We start from the raw sequence: 20,546 nt of genomic DNA, 5'->3' as shown, positions 1-20,546 counted from the left end.
AGAATTATTTTCCACGTTTGAAGTGCATGAATCGAGATGTGCAGGTACGAAGTAGCCGAAGTACAACGTCGCCCTAAAGGCATTGAAAGACGAACAAGACTCATAATCCTCTCTCGACGATGAAGAAATGGTTATGATGGTAAGGCGATTTAAGAAATTATGTAAATATAGAAAAACTAACCATCCGCAGGGTAGAAAGAAAAGGACAATTCGATGCCATCACTACAATGAAGAAGGACACGTCAAAGACAACTGCCCCAAGCTAAGGAACAAGAACAAGGACAAAGGAAAGAAGCCTGTCTGAAAGAATGAGCACAAGACTCTGAAGGCGACGTAGGACGATATGTCGTTCGAATCAAAAGTCGAGACCTTCTCCGAACTTGCATTAATGGCAAGTCATCAAGACGAGGACTACGATTCAAGCTTGCCCGAAATGAGCATCGAGAGCATCGATGAAGGGGGAGCTACGTCGGAAGAAAGCAGCAGTTCAGGGGGAGACACGGATAACGAGATTGACAAGGTAAGTCAGGTACGATCCCTTCCTCCCGATAAATTATTTAAGTTTATTAAATTATTAACTAAAGATTACTGTAAGTTAGAAAAAGAGATTAAAAATTTAAAAGTAATTCTTGCTAAATCTTGCCCATTGGAAGAATTAGACAAATTAAAATTAGAAAATAATAATTTAAAAATACAAGTAGATAACTTAAAAAATCATGCATGTTCACAAAATATAAATTTTAGAAAATACAACAATCTAAATTGATATTTTAGATATCATAATGGACAAATTAGAAATATTTCAAAAAAGTATGTCCCCAAAAAATTTTTAGTTAATCCAGTTGGTTGGAACCTATACTGGGTTCCAAAGTCTTGTTTAACCTGAACTCTAAATTAGACTTAGCGTTTTCAGCGAGAAAATGTAAACGTTAAATTTCTTTATGAGACTTTGTTTAAGAAAGTGGTTATTGCTTCAATAACCAAGAAGGCCTAGTGCCTCACCACTGCCTGAAAGCCAAAATATTGAAATAAAATGTTTAATTAACTTACTGATAAAGCATTAAAATTGAAATTAAATAATGCTTTAAAAAAAAATTTTAATATTTTTTTTCTAAAAATTACTTAAAATTCTTTTTAGCCGTAGAATTTTTAACTTATAAAAAAAAATTCTCTCCTTAATTTTTTTTTAGAAAAGTTCTCAAAAATATTTATGCTTGAAAAAAAAATTAAAATTTTTTTCTCGCAAAATTGTCTAAACTTAGAATTTTTTAAAAAAAATTTCTCTTACTTAACAATTTTTTTCCAAAAAAGTATTGAAATTAGTTTCAAAATTTTCTAAGTTTTCAAAATTATTATCCTTAGATTTTCTCTTGGTACCCCATTTTTTTATGTGATCAAAGGGGGAGAAGAAAAATATTAAGTTTAGGGGAGGTAAATTATAATTTTTTATTTTTTATTGCAATATTATTTTGTTTTACTTTTATGTTTATTTACCCTAACTTAACTTATGTTACTCACATCAGAAAGGGGGAGATTGTTGGAACCCCAAGGTTATTTTGATGTGATCAACAAGTTAAGTTAGGTCCTGTGGTGTTTTAACCTGTCTAAGTGTGCAGGAACTTAGGAGCATAGGGAGTCGAGCAAAAGACATAGCTAGCGAGATGGATGGCAGGGGAGAGAGAGTCGACGGGTTCGGTGCGTCCGAGTGACGAGGTGCTGCGAAAGAGTACGTGGGCGGATGAGAAAGAAGCACGCGACGTTTCCGAGGGACTAGAAGCCGGAGCGGAAGGTTGCTCGAGAAGGATGAAATTGGGTTCAGGTGAGCCTTATTTCGGTTAGCCGAAATCACCCAAGTGAGCGGAGTCGGAGCAGAAGACCGGACTGAGGCGAGCAACACCGGAGCAGAGGGCCCGGATCAAAAGTCAACTAAGTTGACTTGGGTGATCCGGGTGTCTGGAACCTGATTTTGATCGAATCACGTTTGATCACGATCCATTGCGTAGGGGATAAAATTTTATCTCCCTCCCAGGCGCGTGGAGCCTTCCAGGCACCTCGACCAAGGTTATAAATACAACCTTGGTCCAGAAGCTTTTCATTCATTCAATTCAACGAGCAATTTGGGTCTGATCGAACAATTCCGGATCGAAAAGATATATTTCTCTTATAAACTCATGATCTTTCCCATGTGTTTTCAATGTTAGACTATATTTGCAATATTGCAACCCCAACAGAAGGTTGTTGCCTCCGCTCGGCTAGCGTGGATTTGTACCTCCTCTTTTTCTTCGTATACCAAGGTAGGGGGCTTATCAGTGATTGCATTCACCTCTAGCCGTGGAGTCTTCCGAGCGGCTTTCGTCTCAGTCTTGACCATCTCCACATAGCAGTGCCGAGCGACCAGTTGGTCGCCTTTGACCTCACCCACCTGATCGTCCACCGGAAACTTTATCTTTTGGTAGTAAGTTGACACCATCGTCCAGAACTCGTTGAGGGTTGGTCGGCCCAAAATAACGTTATAGGCCGATGGTGCGTCCACCACTATGAAGTTGGTGGTCCGGGTCCTCCTCAACGACTCTTCTCCTAGCGAGATGACCAACCTTGCTTTGTCGATCGGCAAAACTTCGTTGCCTGCGAATTCGTAAAGTAGAGTTGCCATGGGCAGCAGCTCGCTTCGATCAATCTGCAGCTGATCGAACGCCTTCTTGAAAATGATGTTCACCGAACTTCCCGTATCGACAAAAGTCCGATGAATAGTGTAGTTGGCGATCACTACTCGGATGATTAGAGCATCATCATGTGGGATTTCTACTCCCTCCAAGTCTCTAGGACCAAAGCTGATCTGGGGGCTTTTGGCCTTCTCCTTGTTGCATCCTATGGCGTGGATCTCCAACCGTCGAGGGTATGACTTCTTAGCTCGATTGGAGTCTCCACCGATCGGTCCTCCAACTATCATGTCCATCTCTCCTCGGGAAGCATTATTCCTATTTTCTTCTTCCCGAGAGGATGACCTATTTCTACTACAAGAAAAACTCTCATAGACATCGGTGGAACAACAACAGTTTAAGTAAATTCCGATGTCTTTGAGTATTTTACACCGATTTTTTTTTCAAAAATCGATGTCTATGAGTGAAACATATTTTCGCTCATAGACACGATTTTTTTAAGTGATGTCTATGAGCATTTTTTTTCGTTAATAGACACCGATTTTAACAGTAATTTTTAAAATTCAATATTAATGAACCAAAATAAAATAATTTAATTTTTCCACCTGCTAAAATTTATAATACTTCACAAAATTCCTCCTAAATCTAAACCTAGAAAAATTTATTAAGAGAAAGTGGAAAAAAAATAAGAAAGAAATGGACGACAACGACGACCGGGGTGCAGATGCCGGCTGGGACGCTACTTCTATGTCCTTAATTTTATTAAGAGAAAGTAGAAAAAAAATAAGAAAGAAAGTCAGAAATATTAGTTAAAAAATTATGTCTGTTTGTAAAGAAACGTATCGTGGGTATTTTAGTCATTTTATTTTTGTATGTTTATCCTATAGAGCCGTCCCTCGCTTTACGCATATGAGGCCTGCTTTCCCCCCTCCCCTGACACCCTCCTCACCTCCTGGCCCATTTATTTTTTATTTATTTATTTATTTTTTTTAACTTTTATACCCCCTTATTAAAGTGTCCACGTTTTTTTTACAAATTTTTATTTCTTTTTAATCAATTTTTTATCATATTTTTTAAACAATTTTTTTAATCAGTTTTATTCTTTTTTAAATAATTTTTTATTATATATTTATAATATTTTATTTATTTTTTATTGTAGATTTTCACATTTCACACACTCTCTTCCAGTTCCATCGTATTGTTTACCATTATACTATTTTTTATTCCATTTATTTTTGTTTTTTTATAATTTTATTATTAAGTAATTTTTCGACAAGAATATCATACTATTTTTATATTTGTAATATGAAATCGGATCCTATGTCCCCATTTTTCTCTCTCCCCGTGTTTCACTCGTCGCCTCCAGCCCACTACCGATGACCTCTTGTCGTCTCCGCGACCAGAACTATACTCTAGGGGGAAGGTAAACCGAGGGGGATCGCCATCGACACGATCGATATCGGAATCTGGCCGAATTTGTGCAGGGACTCAGATCGACGGTGAAGGAAAGTCTGCTATGATCCGACCAAATTTCGACACTGATCGCATCAATGCGATCCACTACGTTTACCTTCCCCCTTGGATATCATTTTAATCGAGGCGACGACCGAGGGCCGTCGGTAGTGCCGCCGACGGTGGGCTGAGGCAATGAGTGGGAACAGGGACATGTGATATTAGAATAGAGGATTAGATCTCTTCGTAGTCTTTTATTTTTTTAATAGTAAATTTTAGGGGTTATTATTTATAAAAAATTTAAAAATAAAATATGGATAAAAAATAAAAAAATTGATGAAAAAAATAATAAACAAAATTTATTAAAAAAATAAAACTAAAGAGTAAATAAAATTGGGAAAAATTAAAGAAGTAAATAAAATTAGGAAAAAATAACTTATTATTTAAAGAAGGAGGGGTTAAAAGGTCATTTAATAGGGGAAAGAGAGGGGGTGGGCTATGAGGGGTGGGAAAAGCCATTTACTTTCATATTCGAAACCCTAATCTAAAACCTCAACGCCCACCCGTCCGCCACAGCTCCTCGTTCCCCTGAAACCAAAGATGGGGAAGAAAATGGGAAGGAGGGCGAGGAAGTTCGCCAAGAAGAATCTCCAACCCGTGATGAAGCGGAAGCGCAAGCTCAATGCTTTGTTCCAGAAGAAATTCGCTCCTCGAGAAGGTATATCCTAACCAAAAGGGTGCATCTTTTCCCATTTATTTGTCCACCTGCTTTGTTATATTGGACTGATAGTCTGATAGTGTTGTTATCTTGTAAGTTTTTCAGGGTCATGTAAAAAAGAAGCGTTAAGCTTATTTTTTCCCTCTGTTTCCTGTTATTAGTTTATTTAGCTAAATAGCTGGTATCTTTTCGACATATTTATTGTTGCTAAAGTGGTTATCTATCGTTGACAGCAAACAGCGACTCCCCTGAAGAAAGCAAAAACTTGAAAAATGATATGCAGACTCCAGTGTATGAAAATTTCCCTAAGAATGTGAATAGATGATACTGTGTTAGTTCATATTGTGTGGGGTTTTGTTGTGTCAAAACATGTTAAAATTTTACGTTTCTCCTCACTCAGAGATTCAGAACAGGAGATTCTGGATGGAATTGTTTCCACCAATCCTTTTGGTGATTTATTTACTAAGGAAGAGGATGATTCTGGTGCGGATGTTTCAGATAGTGATGGATACCTCTCTGAGGTATGCGAATTGGACCCTCCTTGAATCTCACCATATTAAACTTTACTGAAGTTGATTATTTTTTTACAATAATTGTCAAGGAGCTGGATAATTGTTATTGTAGGCCTAATCTAGATCTTTGGATGAGTTGGTTATCAGAAATAATGTAATTACTGAATAGAAAATTAATCCTTTGTTGGTTTTTTTGGCCCATTTCCATTTGTGTATCAGATTTTTTCCTTTCTATGTCTGTTTTGTTGCATCATTGACATTTTTTCTATACATATATCTCAAGTTTGTTCAAGTCTATAATCAAAATTTATACTCACGTTCTAGTTGAGTGGATTTCTCTTGTTCACAAATTTGTTAAATATTCATAATGTAGATTTCAAATTCCCACTGTTATGACTAGGTTTTGGACACTATGAACACTAGAAAAAAGGCCAAATCAGCACGTGATGATGATAAGTATTCACACACAAATGCAAAAGACAAACAACAAGATCAAAAAGAGGGTGCTGAGGATAGCCAGGACATAGGATTAGATGGGACGACCCAAACAACAAGATCAAAAAGAGGTCGTACACAAATGAATAAGCTTGTTGTTCAAAGGGTTCATGGAGTCAAACAAAGTGTGAAATTTAATGAGTATGGACAGCCAGTTGGCCAAAAGGCTTCTGAATTGCAGAGTTTTATTGGTGTGCTTGCTCGGGAAAAAGTTAATATTAATTACCACTCTTGGAAGCAAGTGCCGAATGAAGTTAAGAACATGATATGGGAATCCGTCAATGTAAGTAACATGATACTTTCTTATGTGATGCATTTTTTTCAACTTTCTTATGATACTTAAGATATTTGTTTGTGTAGTTGACATACCAACTGGACCCAAAATGGAGGAATGGGTGTTTGAGCTCTGCAAACAGCAAGTGGCGTCAGTATAAAACTCACCTCACCAGGACATTCATCCAACCAAATAAAAATAATCCGAAGCTTCTCAACAAGGTACCTCAAGGGCATTGCATTTCACGTGAAGATTGGAGTAGTTTTGTGATTAATCGGATGTCTGAAGACTTTATAGTAAGTTGTTTAAGGTGGTCTTTTTAAACTCTAGTTGATATATGTGGTTATAATTCATCTATCACTTTGTAGAGGAAAAGTGAACTACAAAGTCAAAGAAGCAAGGCAAACTTATACCCTCATCGTCTTTCTCGAAAAGGATATGCGGGTTTGTCTGAAGAAATAGTAAGTATTTAGTTAACATTAAATTCCTACTTATGGTTGTTGTAGTTGGTGTTGAGTACGTTAACTTCATGCGGTTTTTTGCTTACAGTCCAATGTTTTATGTGATGACGATGAGATAAACAGAGCCATCCTCTGGAAGAGAGGGCGACTCAACAAAGCAGGGGAATTTGTTGGCGATGAGTTGAAGCAAACAGTGAATAAGATTGTAAGCAAAAGTATACATAAATTGCTTATTTTGTACATATATGATATATGTATATATTTAAAGTTATTGTATTTGGATGCATGATAGGATGATTATATTGTCCAAAAGAAGGATGGTAAGCTGTCCTTTACCAAACCATTTGAAGATATTCTCACGAAGGCCTTGAATTCTAACGAACATGGTGGACGTGTGAGAGGCATAGGAGCAAATGTCACTCCATCATCCTTCTTCAAGGTTGCTAGAGGGAAGGTGCAAATTGATAAGGATGCCTATGATAAGCAACAGAAAGAGTTTAAGGAGGCAAAAGCTATGCTTTCTGAGCAAGGTGAAAGAATAGAAAAATTGGAAGCAATGATGTTGAAACTATCTGGTCGAGAATTTGAGAGTGAGGAGAAGGGTAGTTGCTCAGTTAAACCACAATGCCTCCTCGATAGAAAACCTGAAGTTGAACGTCATAGGCGCCTCTCAAATGAAGGCTTAGAAGAACATGATGATGATGATGATGATGTGATATTTATTGAGAAGGATTCGACTTTACAGGTTAAATATATATTTCACATTGATATTATTATCTCATCGTTAGTATCTAATGAGGCTTGTAAAGCACTATATGTTGATGATTCATGAATTGTTTGTCTTATAGGGAAAAACAGTGATGTTGTTATTACAGCCTAACGACAAGACTGTTGCATATGGGACAATTGTCTCTGTTAATGGACCTGACAACTTTATTGATGATGTTCCATTACCCGTGAATTGCATGAGGATCGCCATTGATAAAGCAATTGATCAATCAGCACCACTGCCTGTTGCAATCCCGTTTGCATGTCAGAGTATTGGGGATGCTGTAGGTGGCCATGTGGCTTGGCCTGTACACTTGATCAACATGCGGGATGAGGTAAATGTGATAAAGTGTTGTCTAAATTTTGTGTACATTAAAAGTATGTCACATATCTAATATATATATGGTTGCATCTAATATGTAGAAGACCAGGAAGAAAAAAGTTGACAACAGAAAAGAGAAGTCTAAGTTACAATGGTCCAATGTGCCAAGACCCTTACACATCTTATATAGTTATTTTCAGCGTCTTGATGAAACAGAGAATGTGATTTTGGAATTAGTTCCTGATGTATTTGGCATGGAGCGCACAGTCCATGTTAATTGCGATGACATATTTCCCTTTTGTGAATTGAAGCCAATCACAGACACTTGCATAGTTGTGTATATGTGGTATGCTTTCGATCGAATTGGACTTTATTTATTTGTTTCATTAATTTAGATTTCATCATTTTTTGGGGATATTTTCCAATTGTAGGCATCTATATAGAAAGATGCAGGAAAAGATGTTGCTGCAGGATTTCAGATTGGTGGATCCAGTGCCTGTGGAGTATGTACCATCAAGAAATCAGAATAGAGATTTCATCCAAGAACAATTGAATAAAAGGGCTTCTTACTTAAGTAGTAGGCTAATTGGTACCTCAACTGGTCAATTGGTTGTTGTGCCATGCAATGTTGGGTGAGTAAGAATAACATTATATATCACTCTCACTTGCATATTTTGAGAACTTGCAAGATGCATATATACACTAATTATATTTCTTTGTGTAGTTTTCACTGGATTTTGACTATCATCAATGTTGAGAAGGAGATTATTTTTTTGTTGGATCCTCTTAGTCACCGCATTCGTGATCAAGATTGGAAATATATTGTCAACATGTAAGTTTTTGGCTTCTTTTCTTATCTTTGTTGAAACATGTATGTATTTTGATGTGGCAATACAATTTCCACGGGTTATATGCATGAAGGGCCTTGAAAATGTATAATGCGGAGGTGGGAAGGAAAGGGAAAAAACAACCAACATGGGTAGTTGTCAAGGTATGTCCTTTTGATTAGCAACTGTTTCACTATCCTTGAAGGAGTTATTCTAATATTTCTTTTCTAACATAGGCTCCTCAACAACCGGATGCGGAGCAGTGTGGTTTTTATATCATGCGATATATGAAAGATATAATTGAAAATTTTGGAGTTGACCACAAGGATTCACTTCCAGCAATGGTAATAATACAAATTCATATTTGATTTGATTGATTATGAACTTCTCTTAGCTTTTCCCTCATTATATCAAATCTTGCTGTTGCTGTGCTTTTCCTGTGGTGCTTGATGTGTTTCTATGTAGTCTTTGAACTTCTCTTATGTGAGATGAACAAGTAGATAGATCCCTTTTAGATATTCGTTGCTCCAGTTGTTGCGCTTGGGGTTTATGATCTGATCTTTCATTTGATTTCCTCTAGTTCTATAAAGTTTATGTCTGGTTGAAAGAACAGTCTTGAATTTGTCGAGTTTGTTCTTAGAAATGATTTCATAAGCCTAGCTCGAAGAGGATACAGTTTGAAATTCGTGTTGACTAGTTAGCATTTTATGCCATGAGACCATGGAGAGATGTCTTGGGACTAACCATGTGTAGCCATTATGCTTTAGAAAATGTTATTGTTTTACAGTGGAATGAGATGGTTATGCTGAGTACCCGTCATGGGAAATTCAAGATAACAAGCAATATTTAATTATATTTTCAAGAATAGAGGAGAAATATGTAGTTTATCAATGTGATATATCTTGATGTCTAGTTATGTTTCTTATGTTATTATGTTTGTCTAGTGCTTGTATGGAGGTGCTCAGAAAAGACCCTAGTTAAGAGAGTTGGATCGTGGAGCTGATATCATTGTTGCTACACCAAGACGTTTGAATGATATTCTGAATATGAAAAGATTGAACCTCCATCAAGTACTGATTAATTAAATTGCAACTATGAGAAAACTTTGTTGCAATAATTTTTGGTTTGGAATATATTAAGTTTCCAGGAATGATAGATCTATCACTATATGATGTGGTTGAGATAAATGATGAATGCGTCTATTTTTAAGCATTCAAATTAGTCATCTTGTTACCTGGTGCTCTTACTACTTTTTCAACTATGATTTTTGATCTTGGTTTACTAATATATTATTTATGTGTTTTTACAGTTTACAAATCTCAAGTACTCCAGAGTTGAAATTGATGAAGTGCGGTTCGAGTGGGCTGAATGCATGCTAGATTACATTTGAGTAGGAAATGTATTTGATTTTTGAAAACTTTGGATGATGCATGCATTTGCATGGAATGTAAATTGCGGATATTACCTTGATGTGTACAATATCTATTACCTTTTGATGTTGTAAAAAGAATATTTGTGTATTTTATGAATACTGTTGTTAGAAGAATATTTATGTAATTTGTGAATATTTGTGTATTTTATGGATACTGTTGGAAGAAGAATATTTGTGTAATTTGTGAATATTTGTGTATTTTATGGATACTGTTGGAAGAAGAATATTTGTGTAATTTGTGAATATTTGTGTATTTTATGGATACTGTTGTAAGAATAATATTTGTGTTGGTTACATGAATATTGATTTGTTTGTATATTATCGGTTTTTCACTGTTTCGGAAATCGAATTTGTGTCGTTAAACAATACTGATATTACATCGATTTTTCATCGTTGCAAAACCGGTGTCATTAACTAATATTACATCGGTCATATACCGCTGTCAAAACTGGTGTTATTAACATATAATATTACATCGATTTTACACCGTTGATGAAACAGTGTCGTTAAGTGATACTACACCGGTTAATAACCGGTTCGAAAATCGATGTCGTTAAGTGATACTACACCGGTTATAACCCGATGTCTAAAATGACAGTCCTTTTACATCGCCTTCATAGACATTGGTCGAAAATGTAATAGACAGCAGTGGAAAATCGATGTAGGGTTTTTCTTGTAGTGTTCGCTTTGCTGGCGCCCGGGAGAGATCGATGCCCTCCCTTCGCTGATGGTGATGGCGCTTGGACATCTTCAAGTCGAAGTCTACACAGATGCAGACTGGGTAGGGAGTGTTATGGATAGGAGATCAACATTAGGCTACTGTTCCTTTGTTGGTGGGTACCTAGTTACGTGGCGAAGTAAAAAAACAAAATATGGTAGCCAGAAGTAGTGCTGAAGCAGAATTTAGAGCTGTTGCCCATGGAATCTGTGAGGTAATGTTGATCAAAAGAATTCTTGAGGAATTGAAGTTTTCTTTTTCAACTCCTATAAAGGTTTATTGTGACAACAAAGCTACTATTTCCATAGCTCATAATCCTATTCTTCATGATCGCACAAAGCATATAGAGGTGGATAAACATTTCATCAAGGAGAAAATCAACACTGGAGTAATATGTATGACATATCTTCCAACAAATGACCAATTAGCTGATGTATTAACGAAGGGACTACACAAGAAGCAATTTGATAAGCTTACTAGTAAGCTGGCTATGGAAGATATCTACAAACCAACTTGAGGGGGAGTGTTGGAAATCCATCATTAAAATCAAAGATATACAAATCAGGAAAAATAGGAAAGGATCATTTGTCAATTATTAGCTTTAATTAGTTTCCTTATTTTTTTAATTTTCTTTTCATTAGTTTCCTTTCTATTGTAAATTCTCTCTATAAACAAGAGAGTCGTGTACCTATTCTTTTGTATAAGAAATTATTTCTTCTTCATTTTCTAAGTGTTTCCCTATGAAAAACCTCCAGGCAAGGATGTTGTTTTTGCATTTATTGCATTGTAGGGATCATAGCATGTTATTTTGAAGAAGTTGCAAGGTTTCTTGCGTTTTGTTTTCTACACTAGATGGTTAGTAGTATACGGATTTGATGTTATGAGCATGTTGTCTCAAGGTCGTGCTTCCTTCGATTTCTACGATGAAATAAAGAAGCTTTAAGGTTCTCCGTTTGCTATTGCATCAAAATTTCTCCTACTAGATGACTGAGGGAGACATTGCTATTCTGCTGGGAATGTATTGGGGGGGGGGGGGGGGCGGTTTGGGTGAGGGAGGAAGGAGGAGGTTGGGGTTTTTATGTGCTGTTTGGGTGAGGGAAGTAAGCTGAGGTTTTGGGTAGATTCGACTGATGATCGAGACTGATTTGGATGAGGGAAGAGGGCTGAAAATCCGTGCTGTTTGGGAGAGAAGTAAACTTAGATTTTGGACAGATTCGACTACTGATCGGGGCGGAGTTGGATGAGGGAAGAGAGTTGGAAATCTGTGTTGTGGGTAGTGGAGGAACATCGGAGCTAGGGTTTTGTTGGTGGTGTTCAGGTGCAAGGGGAAGTGGGTGAGAGGAGGCGTCACAAGGTGAGGTTTTGTGTCTGAAGAGGGAATTGGGGAGCATGGGGTAGGGTCCTCAAACAATATTTCTATTTTAGTTACTTTCCACGTATACTAGTTGTTTTTGGTTATTATGCAAGTAAACTTTATATACTCTTAGCAATGACTTTCTATGCATGAAAAGTGAAAATGCATTGTTTAATAATATGACCTGCATGAATTTATTCAATGCGTTAGGGAATCTTGTTTAAGAAGGATATGGTGAACCTTACCAAAACAGAGGGGTTAGGAAATCTGGCTTAAGAAGGGTCCGATAAACTGTACCAAATCAAAGGGGTTAGGGAATTCGGCTTAAGAAGGGTCCAGTGAACCTTACCACTGGTATTAGGGTAAAAGTTTAACCAAACGATCAAATGTTGAGGTAAAAGAGGCCCCATTCAATGATACGAACTCATCTAAATATTTTGACGTTGAAAGTTAATGTTTGATGTTATTTTATTAAAGTTGAAGGTCTCTAGGACTAAATGTTTGATGTTATTATTGTATTTACTTTTTGCTTGAATTGTATTCTTGTTGAGAGCTTGTACGAGGTTTCTCCACCTCTGGAGTGTTTCCGTGAAGGAGTTATTTCATAGTGGATGTGTGAGAGAGGACTGGATCTTTGGATTAGTCACCTCGTTGAGGTGTATACCAAGTAAATTAAAGCGTTAGCATTTTCTTTAAGTTTTCCATTGCAAATCATCATCAACGAAGCGAACGAGTTAATCATCCCCCTCTAGCTCCCGGAGTATCCCAACAATACTTATATTATACGCAGAGTTCATGGTTTGAAAAGTCCAATGTGGTACAACACAGTTGAAATATATCATTCTAGTAAATTATCAAAAAAGTTGATACTGATGATCAGCAATAAGAAATCTCTTCTATGTTGCGTCAATGAATATTGTATTGTGCTTACACTTGACACATTGTCGCACAGACGTGCAAATGATTTCTTAAGGCAAAAATGTCCTCTTATATTATGTGAATAAAGTGTCCCTTCAACCCTTACAGACACCCATCTAATTAAAGGCCTGTATTTTGTAACATTAAATTCAAATTACTAATGATAAAATCGTTTTTTTAGTTTTCTTAATACAAAACACTATTAATCATCACCAGTTTCTTCTAGGTGGTTAGTGGAAATATTTTAATAGTTATTTTCTCAATTGTACAAGTATTTGGTTTGAGCCTCTACATTCCTCTTAATTTTGGGTGGAAATGGTTATTTTTTACCATCTGCCTAAAGTGTTTTGCTGAAACTAATGATCTCATTCAACTGCTAACATTCATGTAGGAATGGCCTGATGAGAAGTACCCCCCAGGCTCATGGTCCAGGATATGCAGTGCCCCATGACATTGTAGAATCAGTGTGCAAGCAACACAAAGAGGGAATTTTAAGGGTATCAGCGTTACTGTATAGATATGACTTTTTTTCTTGAAATATTGAAATACTATTGTTAGGACCAAAGGAATTTAGATATCTGATATTGCCCACGGGCTTAAGTTCTTATAGTTTTATTTTTGGGTTTTACCCAAAATGTCTCATACTAATAGAGATATTTTTCTCTTATAAGTTCATGGTTTTTTCATGTATTTTTAATATTGGACTTTATTTGCAACATTGCAACCCAACACATGTTTCTTGTTATAGGGCCTTAACCTGCAGATGTTCAAGCTAGAGGACATTGCAATGGGCATATGGATAGAAGAAATGAAAAAGAAAGGATCAGATATTAAATATGTGAATGGAGAAAGGATTCATATTGGTGGGTGTGAGGCTGGCTATGTCCTTGCTCATTACCAGGAATCTTGGGAAATGCTAGCTATGCCTGTGGCAGAAATTTCAGGAGACAAAACGAGCAAGATGTTGCGGGGAGGAGGTTGGTTTGAAACAATGCCATCTCGGCTTGAAACTAAGAGGCCAGTTATGTTCTTGCTCATTATCAGGAACCTGGGAAATGCTATACCTGCGGCAGAAATTTGAGGAGACAAAATGAGCAAGATGTTGCGGGGAGTAGGCTGGTTCGAAACAATGTTTTCTTGGCTTGAAACTAACACTGCATTCTTTGTGCAGGGAAATTTACTAAATTGGATGGAAAGATGATGATTCTTGTACCGGTTGCTATTGCCTAAACTAATCCCCTTCGATGGTTGTGGATTTGCAGGTTTCAACATGGTTGATGGTTGACTAACCACATGATTCAACTGGCTGATGTTTCTTTGAGATATTGACATTATAAATTTCTATAACTATGATTTTAGAGTGGCGTTATTCTAATCACGGGAAGAGAAAGAGAGGTTGCTGCTCCAGTTAACATTATTTGAGAGGGAAGCTGCTTATGTAGTTGATAGTTGAATGGAGAGAGACCACAATGGTCGTACCTTTCTTGTAAACATAATTACAGTAAATTTCCTTTATTTTTAAAGGAAAATTCACAAAGGTTAATGATTTCTTGGATCTACAATGAGGATGCCATGATTTCTCTGGTTCATTTTTGATCATCAGCGTTTAACAGGTTACTTAGTCTCTCTTGATGACATGATGATAAAAGATGAATACATTCGTTCATAGCATTCCTGTCAATCCGTCCTAAGGTCAACACAGAAGAGGTAAATCACGGACAGCTACTAGTCTTTGGAATAGTGATTAGCACATAAAAGAGATATTTACTTTAGTTTTGTCGAGATTCGAACCTTAAATTTTATGATGATAACACTTCATACACTGGTCACTAGATCCATCCGAGAGGACAAGTTACTTAGTCTCTCTTGTGTGTTCTTGAAGTGTTCATGTTGTCTTATACCATGTTCATCATAACTGAATCAACGCAGCCAATAATTATTTGTGTGCTTCTCTACGCTACTAAGATTCAATGCTACTCACCTGTTCTCTCTTGGGCAGCAACTTGGGTGTGTTACTTATGTTTTCAAGTGGATTTCCAGAGAGCACCAAGTCTCGGTAACACAAACTCCACCGCCACAAGTACCCCGGATCGGATCTTCTAGATCGCTTTTTACGATCTAGAGAATAGTACTTTTACATGTATTAATGGGAATGGATATCCCCCATTTATAAAATAAGTGGGAATCATTCATTCCCACCAATACATACAAAGGGATCATTCCCTGAATTGTAAAAAGCGGTCCAGAGGATCTACTCTCCTAGTACCTACTTGTACGGAGCACAGATTTCTTGGACCACTTTTTTATGGTCCAGGGATGTGTCACTCGTATTTGCGGTCAGATCGTAGTCGCGATCCGGCCGTAAATTGTTGTGATCCCTTCTTGAGTTCACCATCCCCACTAGGTTATAGTTTTTGTTCGGAGCGGACAGCCGGAGACCTCCGGTGGTGGATAAGTGGTCGGGTTACTGGGCACCGAGTAAGAGTGTCCTTCGGACGGCTTTCGACCGCCCGTTCCGAACAAAAATTATAATCTGGTGGGGACGGTGAACCTAAAAAGGGATCACAATCATTTGTGATTGGATCACGACCACGATCCAATTATAAATAAGAATGACACATCCCTAAATCATAAAAAATAGTCCAGAAGATCCCCTTCACTTGTATGTTATAAATACTTCGCCCAACTTATTTCTTTCTAGAATAAATCTGGAAAGAAATATAGTGATTCCTTTTCAAAATAACTCACTATTTTTTTTTAAAAAAAAATATTCTTTAAAATATACATTAATGTCAAATATCAGTAGTAAATGAGTGACTTGAATTATAATATTTTAAAAGTTATTTGTGACATGTTCTATTTAAAAGATTAGCCTATATTGATGAGTAGCTAATTCGATTTGAATTGAACCGGGTTGTTATTTCGGCCGAATTTGTGGTTCGAATCGGCCTAGAAAAAATATCTTTTCCCACTCCTGCCCCTCTCAATTATTATCATCAGGATAAGATCCGCTGCGCCACTACATCCGGGGTCCACTGGAAAAAATATTGTCCGTGGGTTGAACCCAATCAAAAATTATTAGTAGTGGTTCCGAATGGATATCCAATCGGGAGACGGGTACTGACATGAGTTGATGACATTTGAGTTCCGCCTAGGAGAGTTCCGAGCTCGTTCAAAACGCTCGCCGATCGGAATGGAAGGGTCAGTTAGAGACGTAGCACTACTTTGGAGGCGGCGAGCGATGGCGGCGGAGGGAGAGGAGTCGTTGGCCGCGGCGACCGCTGAGGACGGCCTCGAGCGGCTCATCCGAAACGCCTTGAGCGAAGGGGAAGAAGGTAGGTCGCCTCGCTTCGTCCAGCTCATCCTTGGAGTGACGGGTTCGCCGCCGCAGGAAGCGGCGGACGATTCCCAGCCGGCCGATCGGATCGTGCTCTTCAACCCCGTGACTCAAGGGATGGTGGTTCTGCGGGCGGACGCGGCGCTTGTGGCGGAGTTATTGTCCGAGAGCAGAGTGGGTGGAGGCCTGTCGCCGGCGTCCAAGGCGTCGATCGAGGCGATGAGGACGGTGCGGGATGTATTGGGTGAGGAGGAAGAGTGCCCGGTGTGCTTGGACGGGATGGATGGCGGAGGAGACGAGGCGGTTGCGGTGAGGGAGATGCCGTGCCGGCATCGGTTCCACGAGGTGTGCATCGTGAAGTGGCTGGGCATACGCGGGTCGTGCCCCGTGTGCCGATTCCGGATGCCAGCGGAGGACGACGCCGGATCGAAGATGGTTGTTGGCGAGGGGCGCGGAGAAGCGGAGGGCGACGAGGTGGAAAGGAGTAGGAGGAGGAGAAGTGGGCTTTGGGTCACCATCATCTACAGCGGAAGCCGGAGGAGCAGACGCAGCGATCTCGATCTACCCTCCTCGTCTTCGCCGGAAACATCAGAAGACGGTGGCGTTGGAGAGATGTAGTCAGGTAGGTCAAAACCATTCTTTTCTTTTTCGTTTCCCATATTTTCTGTGCTTTTCGTTGGAATAAAGAGGGATTTTGTTTGTGCACAATCTAAACCAACCTCATCTTTCGATCCGTTCGAACCATTCTTTTCCTCCCTTTCTATTTGAATCATTTTGAAGAAATCTACCAATCTTCTTCCAACCATAACATCGAACTGTTAGATATTCTTGTTGGATAATTCACCGTGCTTGGAATTTTGCTAACAAATCAATGTCAGACTGATGTGATTTCTTGTTTTGTTCTTTTCGATTGGATTCAATGGAATGATAACGATTGACAACGAACCATTTGAGCTTCTTGTTTCTCGCATCAAATTCTACTCATTCCATATCCTACTAATAATTCGCCAGCACATTGCTGTGTTTGATTATTCATCATATGTTCATTTCATATTTTTGTCTATTATATATTACATTTAAGCTCTGTAAAAAATTATTATAGATCTGTAGCTTTGCTTTCATCTTCCTTGCCCTTGTGCAGTACCTTGAAACAGGGCACTTCTCTCCATCCCCCACTTGCGTTATGTTCCATTACTTCACTGCTGAAGCACGGCCCCATAACATGATAAAATTAGAAGCAAGTTTGCAGCTAAAGGGTAAAGCTTCTGAACAAAGCTTTTAAAGAACACAAGATGAATCAAGATTTCATCTTTGGTCCAGCGTGAATAGGAGGAGGCAACTTGGTAGTAAAGAATCTGTGTTCTCTACTGTGGTGCGCGCACACACAGAGTGAGAGAGTAGTAAAGAATCTGTGTTCTCTACTGTGGCACAAGGAATAATTGCTGAAACGGGGAAGAATAAGTGTTAGAAAGGGGAGATGCCATTGGTGGGACGGCACTTTCACAAGAGGATTAGCCAATGGGGGGTGGAAGGTGAAGAGGGAGAAGCTTGGGACGTTTAAATGGACTTGGAGTGGAGTTATGGACCAGTGGAAAAAGAAAGCAGGGGGGTCTTAATGGTGCTTTGGGGTGTCCTAGGATTTGACAAAGCATGGCAGGAGCAGGAACAGTGGGAGGAGAAACCTACGAAAACTCTGTTCTTGACAAAGATGGAAGAAGGGTGCAATTGCATAGTACTGCAAATTCATGGTTTTGTACTCTCTTTTTTTAAAAAAAATTAAAAGTGTTATTTATTATTATTATCTTAATTTGTTGGAGTTGTTCATCCCTGTTGGTTGAGGCATTCCTTAAACTAAGATTTAAGAGTTGTGAATATAAGCATGCAAAAATCATTGACACTTTGCTATCGTTTATACAGATGGCTGAGAAACATTTGAAGAGTATTGAAGATGAGAAAGGGATTGCAGCAACTACATAGGTAATATTGAAAATAATGAAGTGAATAGCTTTGTTGAAAGGCTTATGCGCTTTAGTTTCCAAGGCTTCCGATTCGATCAATTTTTCTATATCTATTTGTTTGAAGGCACTAGGGGTTTACAGTCAAATAGAGTGTTCCTAAGGCTTCATTGTTCATCTTGCTCTGTGTATCTGTGTAAGTATTCTTGTAACGATAACTTTTAGATTCGGAGTTCCGCAAAGCACATCTAATGTTTCATAGGCAATGGAGGGGCCCATTTGAGACTCTTTTGATAAATCCAACTTTTTAAGGTTACTTCAAGGAAGCGGGGAGGAGCGACCCATGATAAGGTAGGGTCAAGCTAAGCTCGACTAGACTAGACTATACATTGAGTTTTAGGATTTGGATCTTTCAACCTGTTTAAACTTAGCTCATATCATAATATGTTTTTAGTTTTCCACCTGACGAATTTTAGGATCACCCAATGTTCTGGATTAGGCCAACCCTTTTGAAGTTGTATTGTGTTTGGATCACATTTTTTTTTTGTGTTTGAGCACAGAGTTTTTGGTCCATAAAAAAGTGAATTGAGGGATGAACCATTTATAATTACAGTCAAATCGTGATTCGATCATAATTGGTTGCGATCTTTTTCTAGGTTCACTGTCCCTCTCAAGTTATAATTTTGATCTAGGCGGGTGGTCGGAGGTCATCCAAAGGTTGTCCCCCGTTCGGCGGTAGGCTGTCTAATCATTTGTCCATTGTTGGTGGCTTTTGGGTAGCCTTCGGCTACCCATCCTAATCTAAACTAGATCCTGGGGTAGACGGTGAATTCAGAGAGGGATTGAAATAAATTGTTATCATATAGTGGTCATGATTCGATCACAATTATAAGTGATCACAATTATAAGTGGTCTATCTCTGATTTTTTTTATTTAAGGAGAGGATCCCCTTTTTTTTAACATGTTTATCAAATGGTTATATTTGAATTAGTGTTAAATGAGTGGTTTATTAAGACTAACAATATTCGTTAACCTGAATCGCCAATCCTTTGGACAATTGCTGACATAACTGATGATTGAATGCATACAACAATCATCTACAAGTCAAATACCTAGGCATATGATGCATTGAATGCATCAAGTCACCAAGACTAGATGATAATTTCTCACTCATATAATCTTATGATAACGATGGATAAAAATCTCATTATGGTTAAAAAATCTCATCATGATTTATCATAATCTTTTGGATTAACTGGTGGCGATGATAATGAATTGTCTATTGATGCGGGTTATAGTGAGTGGATTTAGAAGATGATGTGATAATTAAAGTTAAGATGATGTGACGGTCAAAGTCCAGATAGAGGAGCATTTTGTACTTGGTTTTGTTGATCGCTCAGTCCTAAAGTTCTCAGGTTTTACCTGCACAGCCTTAAAGCAGGACGCTCAGATCGACAAGGTTGACTGATTACAAACCCAGTCGGATATAAGGATTCTAGGATTTTATCCTAGAACTAAAAAAATAATACGCTTGAGCGATAAATGGTCAGACGGGTTCAAAAGAGCTCGGCTGGAAGAAAGGCCGACCGAGCTCTAAGCACTTAAGCCTTCTAAAAACTCTTTATGCTTGTATGGACCGGATGAAGGCCGGTCGAACATAAAATTTTCTGTGTACTTTCGTTCGAGCAAAAGGTCGGTTGGGCTTAGTGCCCTTAGCTTAGTAAAGTTCTTAATTAATATACAACCAGCCGGATAAAGGCCGATCGAATAGAAGGCTTTATGTGTATGTCCGATTGAGCAAAGTCTGACCGAGTTCAAAAACACTTAGCCTCACAAAGATCTTAATAAACGATCGGTCGAATAAGGGTTGGTTGAACATAAGATTTTATGTGTACATCCGATCGAGTTCAAAGACACTTAGTCTCACAAATATCTTAATATACGATCGGTCGAATAAGGACCGGTCGAACAAAAGATTTTATTTATATACCCAACCGGATCCAAAGACGCATCCTGACAAAATCCAACCGGACCTAAAGACATAACCCCACAAACACCTATACAATCGGTAGTCATATTTTTCTAGGACCATACATGATTTAGTTTATTATTTCTATCTATCTATTTTGCCCTAAACTTTATTCTTCAATGTCTCATTCTTTTACACTATCACTTGTAATGAAAATTTCAACTACTTTAAAGAAAGTCTTTGGGATAACGAAATCAAGTGTTTATTTCAAAAAATATTATTTTGATATGCATAATTATGATTAACTCATTATCATAATCTCATTATGATTAAAAAAATCTCATCATCATGATTTATCATAATCTATTGGATTG

The 20,546-nt window shown here is 38.0% G+C and overlaps 2 protein-coding genes and 1 long non-coding RNA gene across 4 annotated transcripts; all 3 read left to right on the top strand.

Annotated features, from left to right (window-relative positions):
* The first annotated feature begins 7,991 nt into the window (after positions 1–7,991).
* On the top strand, positions 7,992–8,446 carry LOC122002928. The gene is made up of 3 exons (XR_006117749.1): positions 7,992–8,008; positions 8,094–8,294; positions 8,387–8,446. It is a non-coding gene; the product is annotated as an uncharacterized LOC122002928 (long non-coding RNA).
* A 327-nt stretch (positions 8,447–8,773) lies between these two features.
* Positions 8,774–14,463, top strand: LOC122002927 (beta-1,3-galactosyltransferase GALT1-like). Its single transcript, XM_042558329.1, has 3 exons — positions 8,774–8,833; positions 13,303–13,408; positions 13,660–14,463. Exons 2-3 carry the CDS (start codon positions 13,313–13,315, stop codon positions 13,990–13,992), a joined length of 429 nt encoding a protein of 142 aa, XP_042414263.1. The 5' UTR covers positions 8,774–8,833; positions 13,303–13,312; the 3' UTR covers positions 13,993–14,463.
* Positions 14,464–16,033: 1,570 nt separating this feature from the next.
* LOC122002926 (E3 ubiquitin-protein ligase MPSR1-like) lies at positions 16,034–18,448 on the top strand. Of its 2 annotated transcripts, none has more exons than XM_042558328.1 (2): positions 16,034–16,870; positions 17,390–18,197. In XM_042558328.1, exon 1 carries the CDS (start codon positions 16,045–16,047, stop codon positions 16,864–16,866), a length of 822 nt encoding a protein of 273 aa, XP_042414262.1. In that variant the 5' UTR covers positions 16,034–16,044; the 3' UTR covers positions 16,867–16,870; positions 17,390–18,197. The 2 variants fall into 2 exon arrangements, with proteins under 2 accessions (XP_042414262.1, XP_042414261.1); XM_042558327.1 differs by having other exon boundaries at positions 16,049–16,870; positions 18,166–18,448.
* The last annotated feature ends 2,098 nt before the right edge of the window (positions 18,449–20,546 follow it).

Source organism: Zingiber officinale, chromosome 7A, assembly GCF_018446385.1.
Source record: "Zingiber officinale cultivar Zhangliang chromosome 7A, Zo_v1.1, whole genome shotgun sequence".
NCBI classification, from domain to species: Eukaryota; Viridiplantae; Streptophyta; class Magnoliopsida; order Zingiberales; family Zingiberaceae; genus Zingiber; species Zingiber officinale.
The sequence above is the reverse complement of the archived record's forward strand: the minus strand, read 5'-3'. Positions and strand labels throughout refer to the sequence as shown.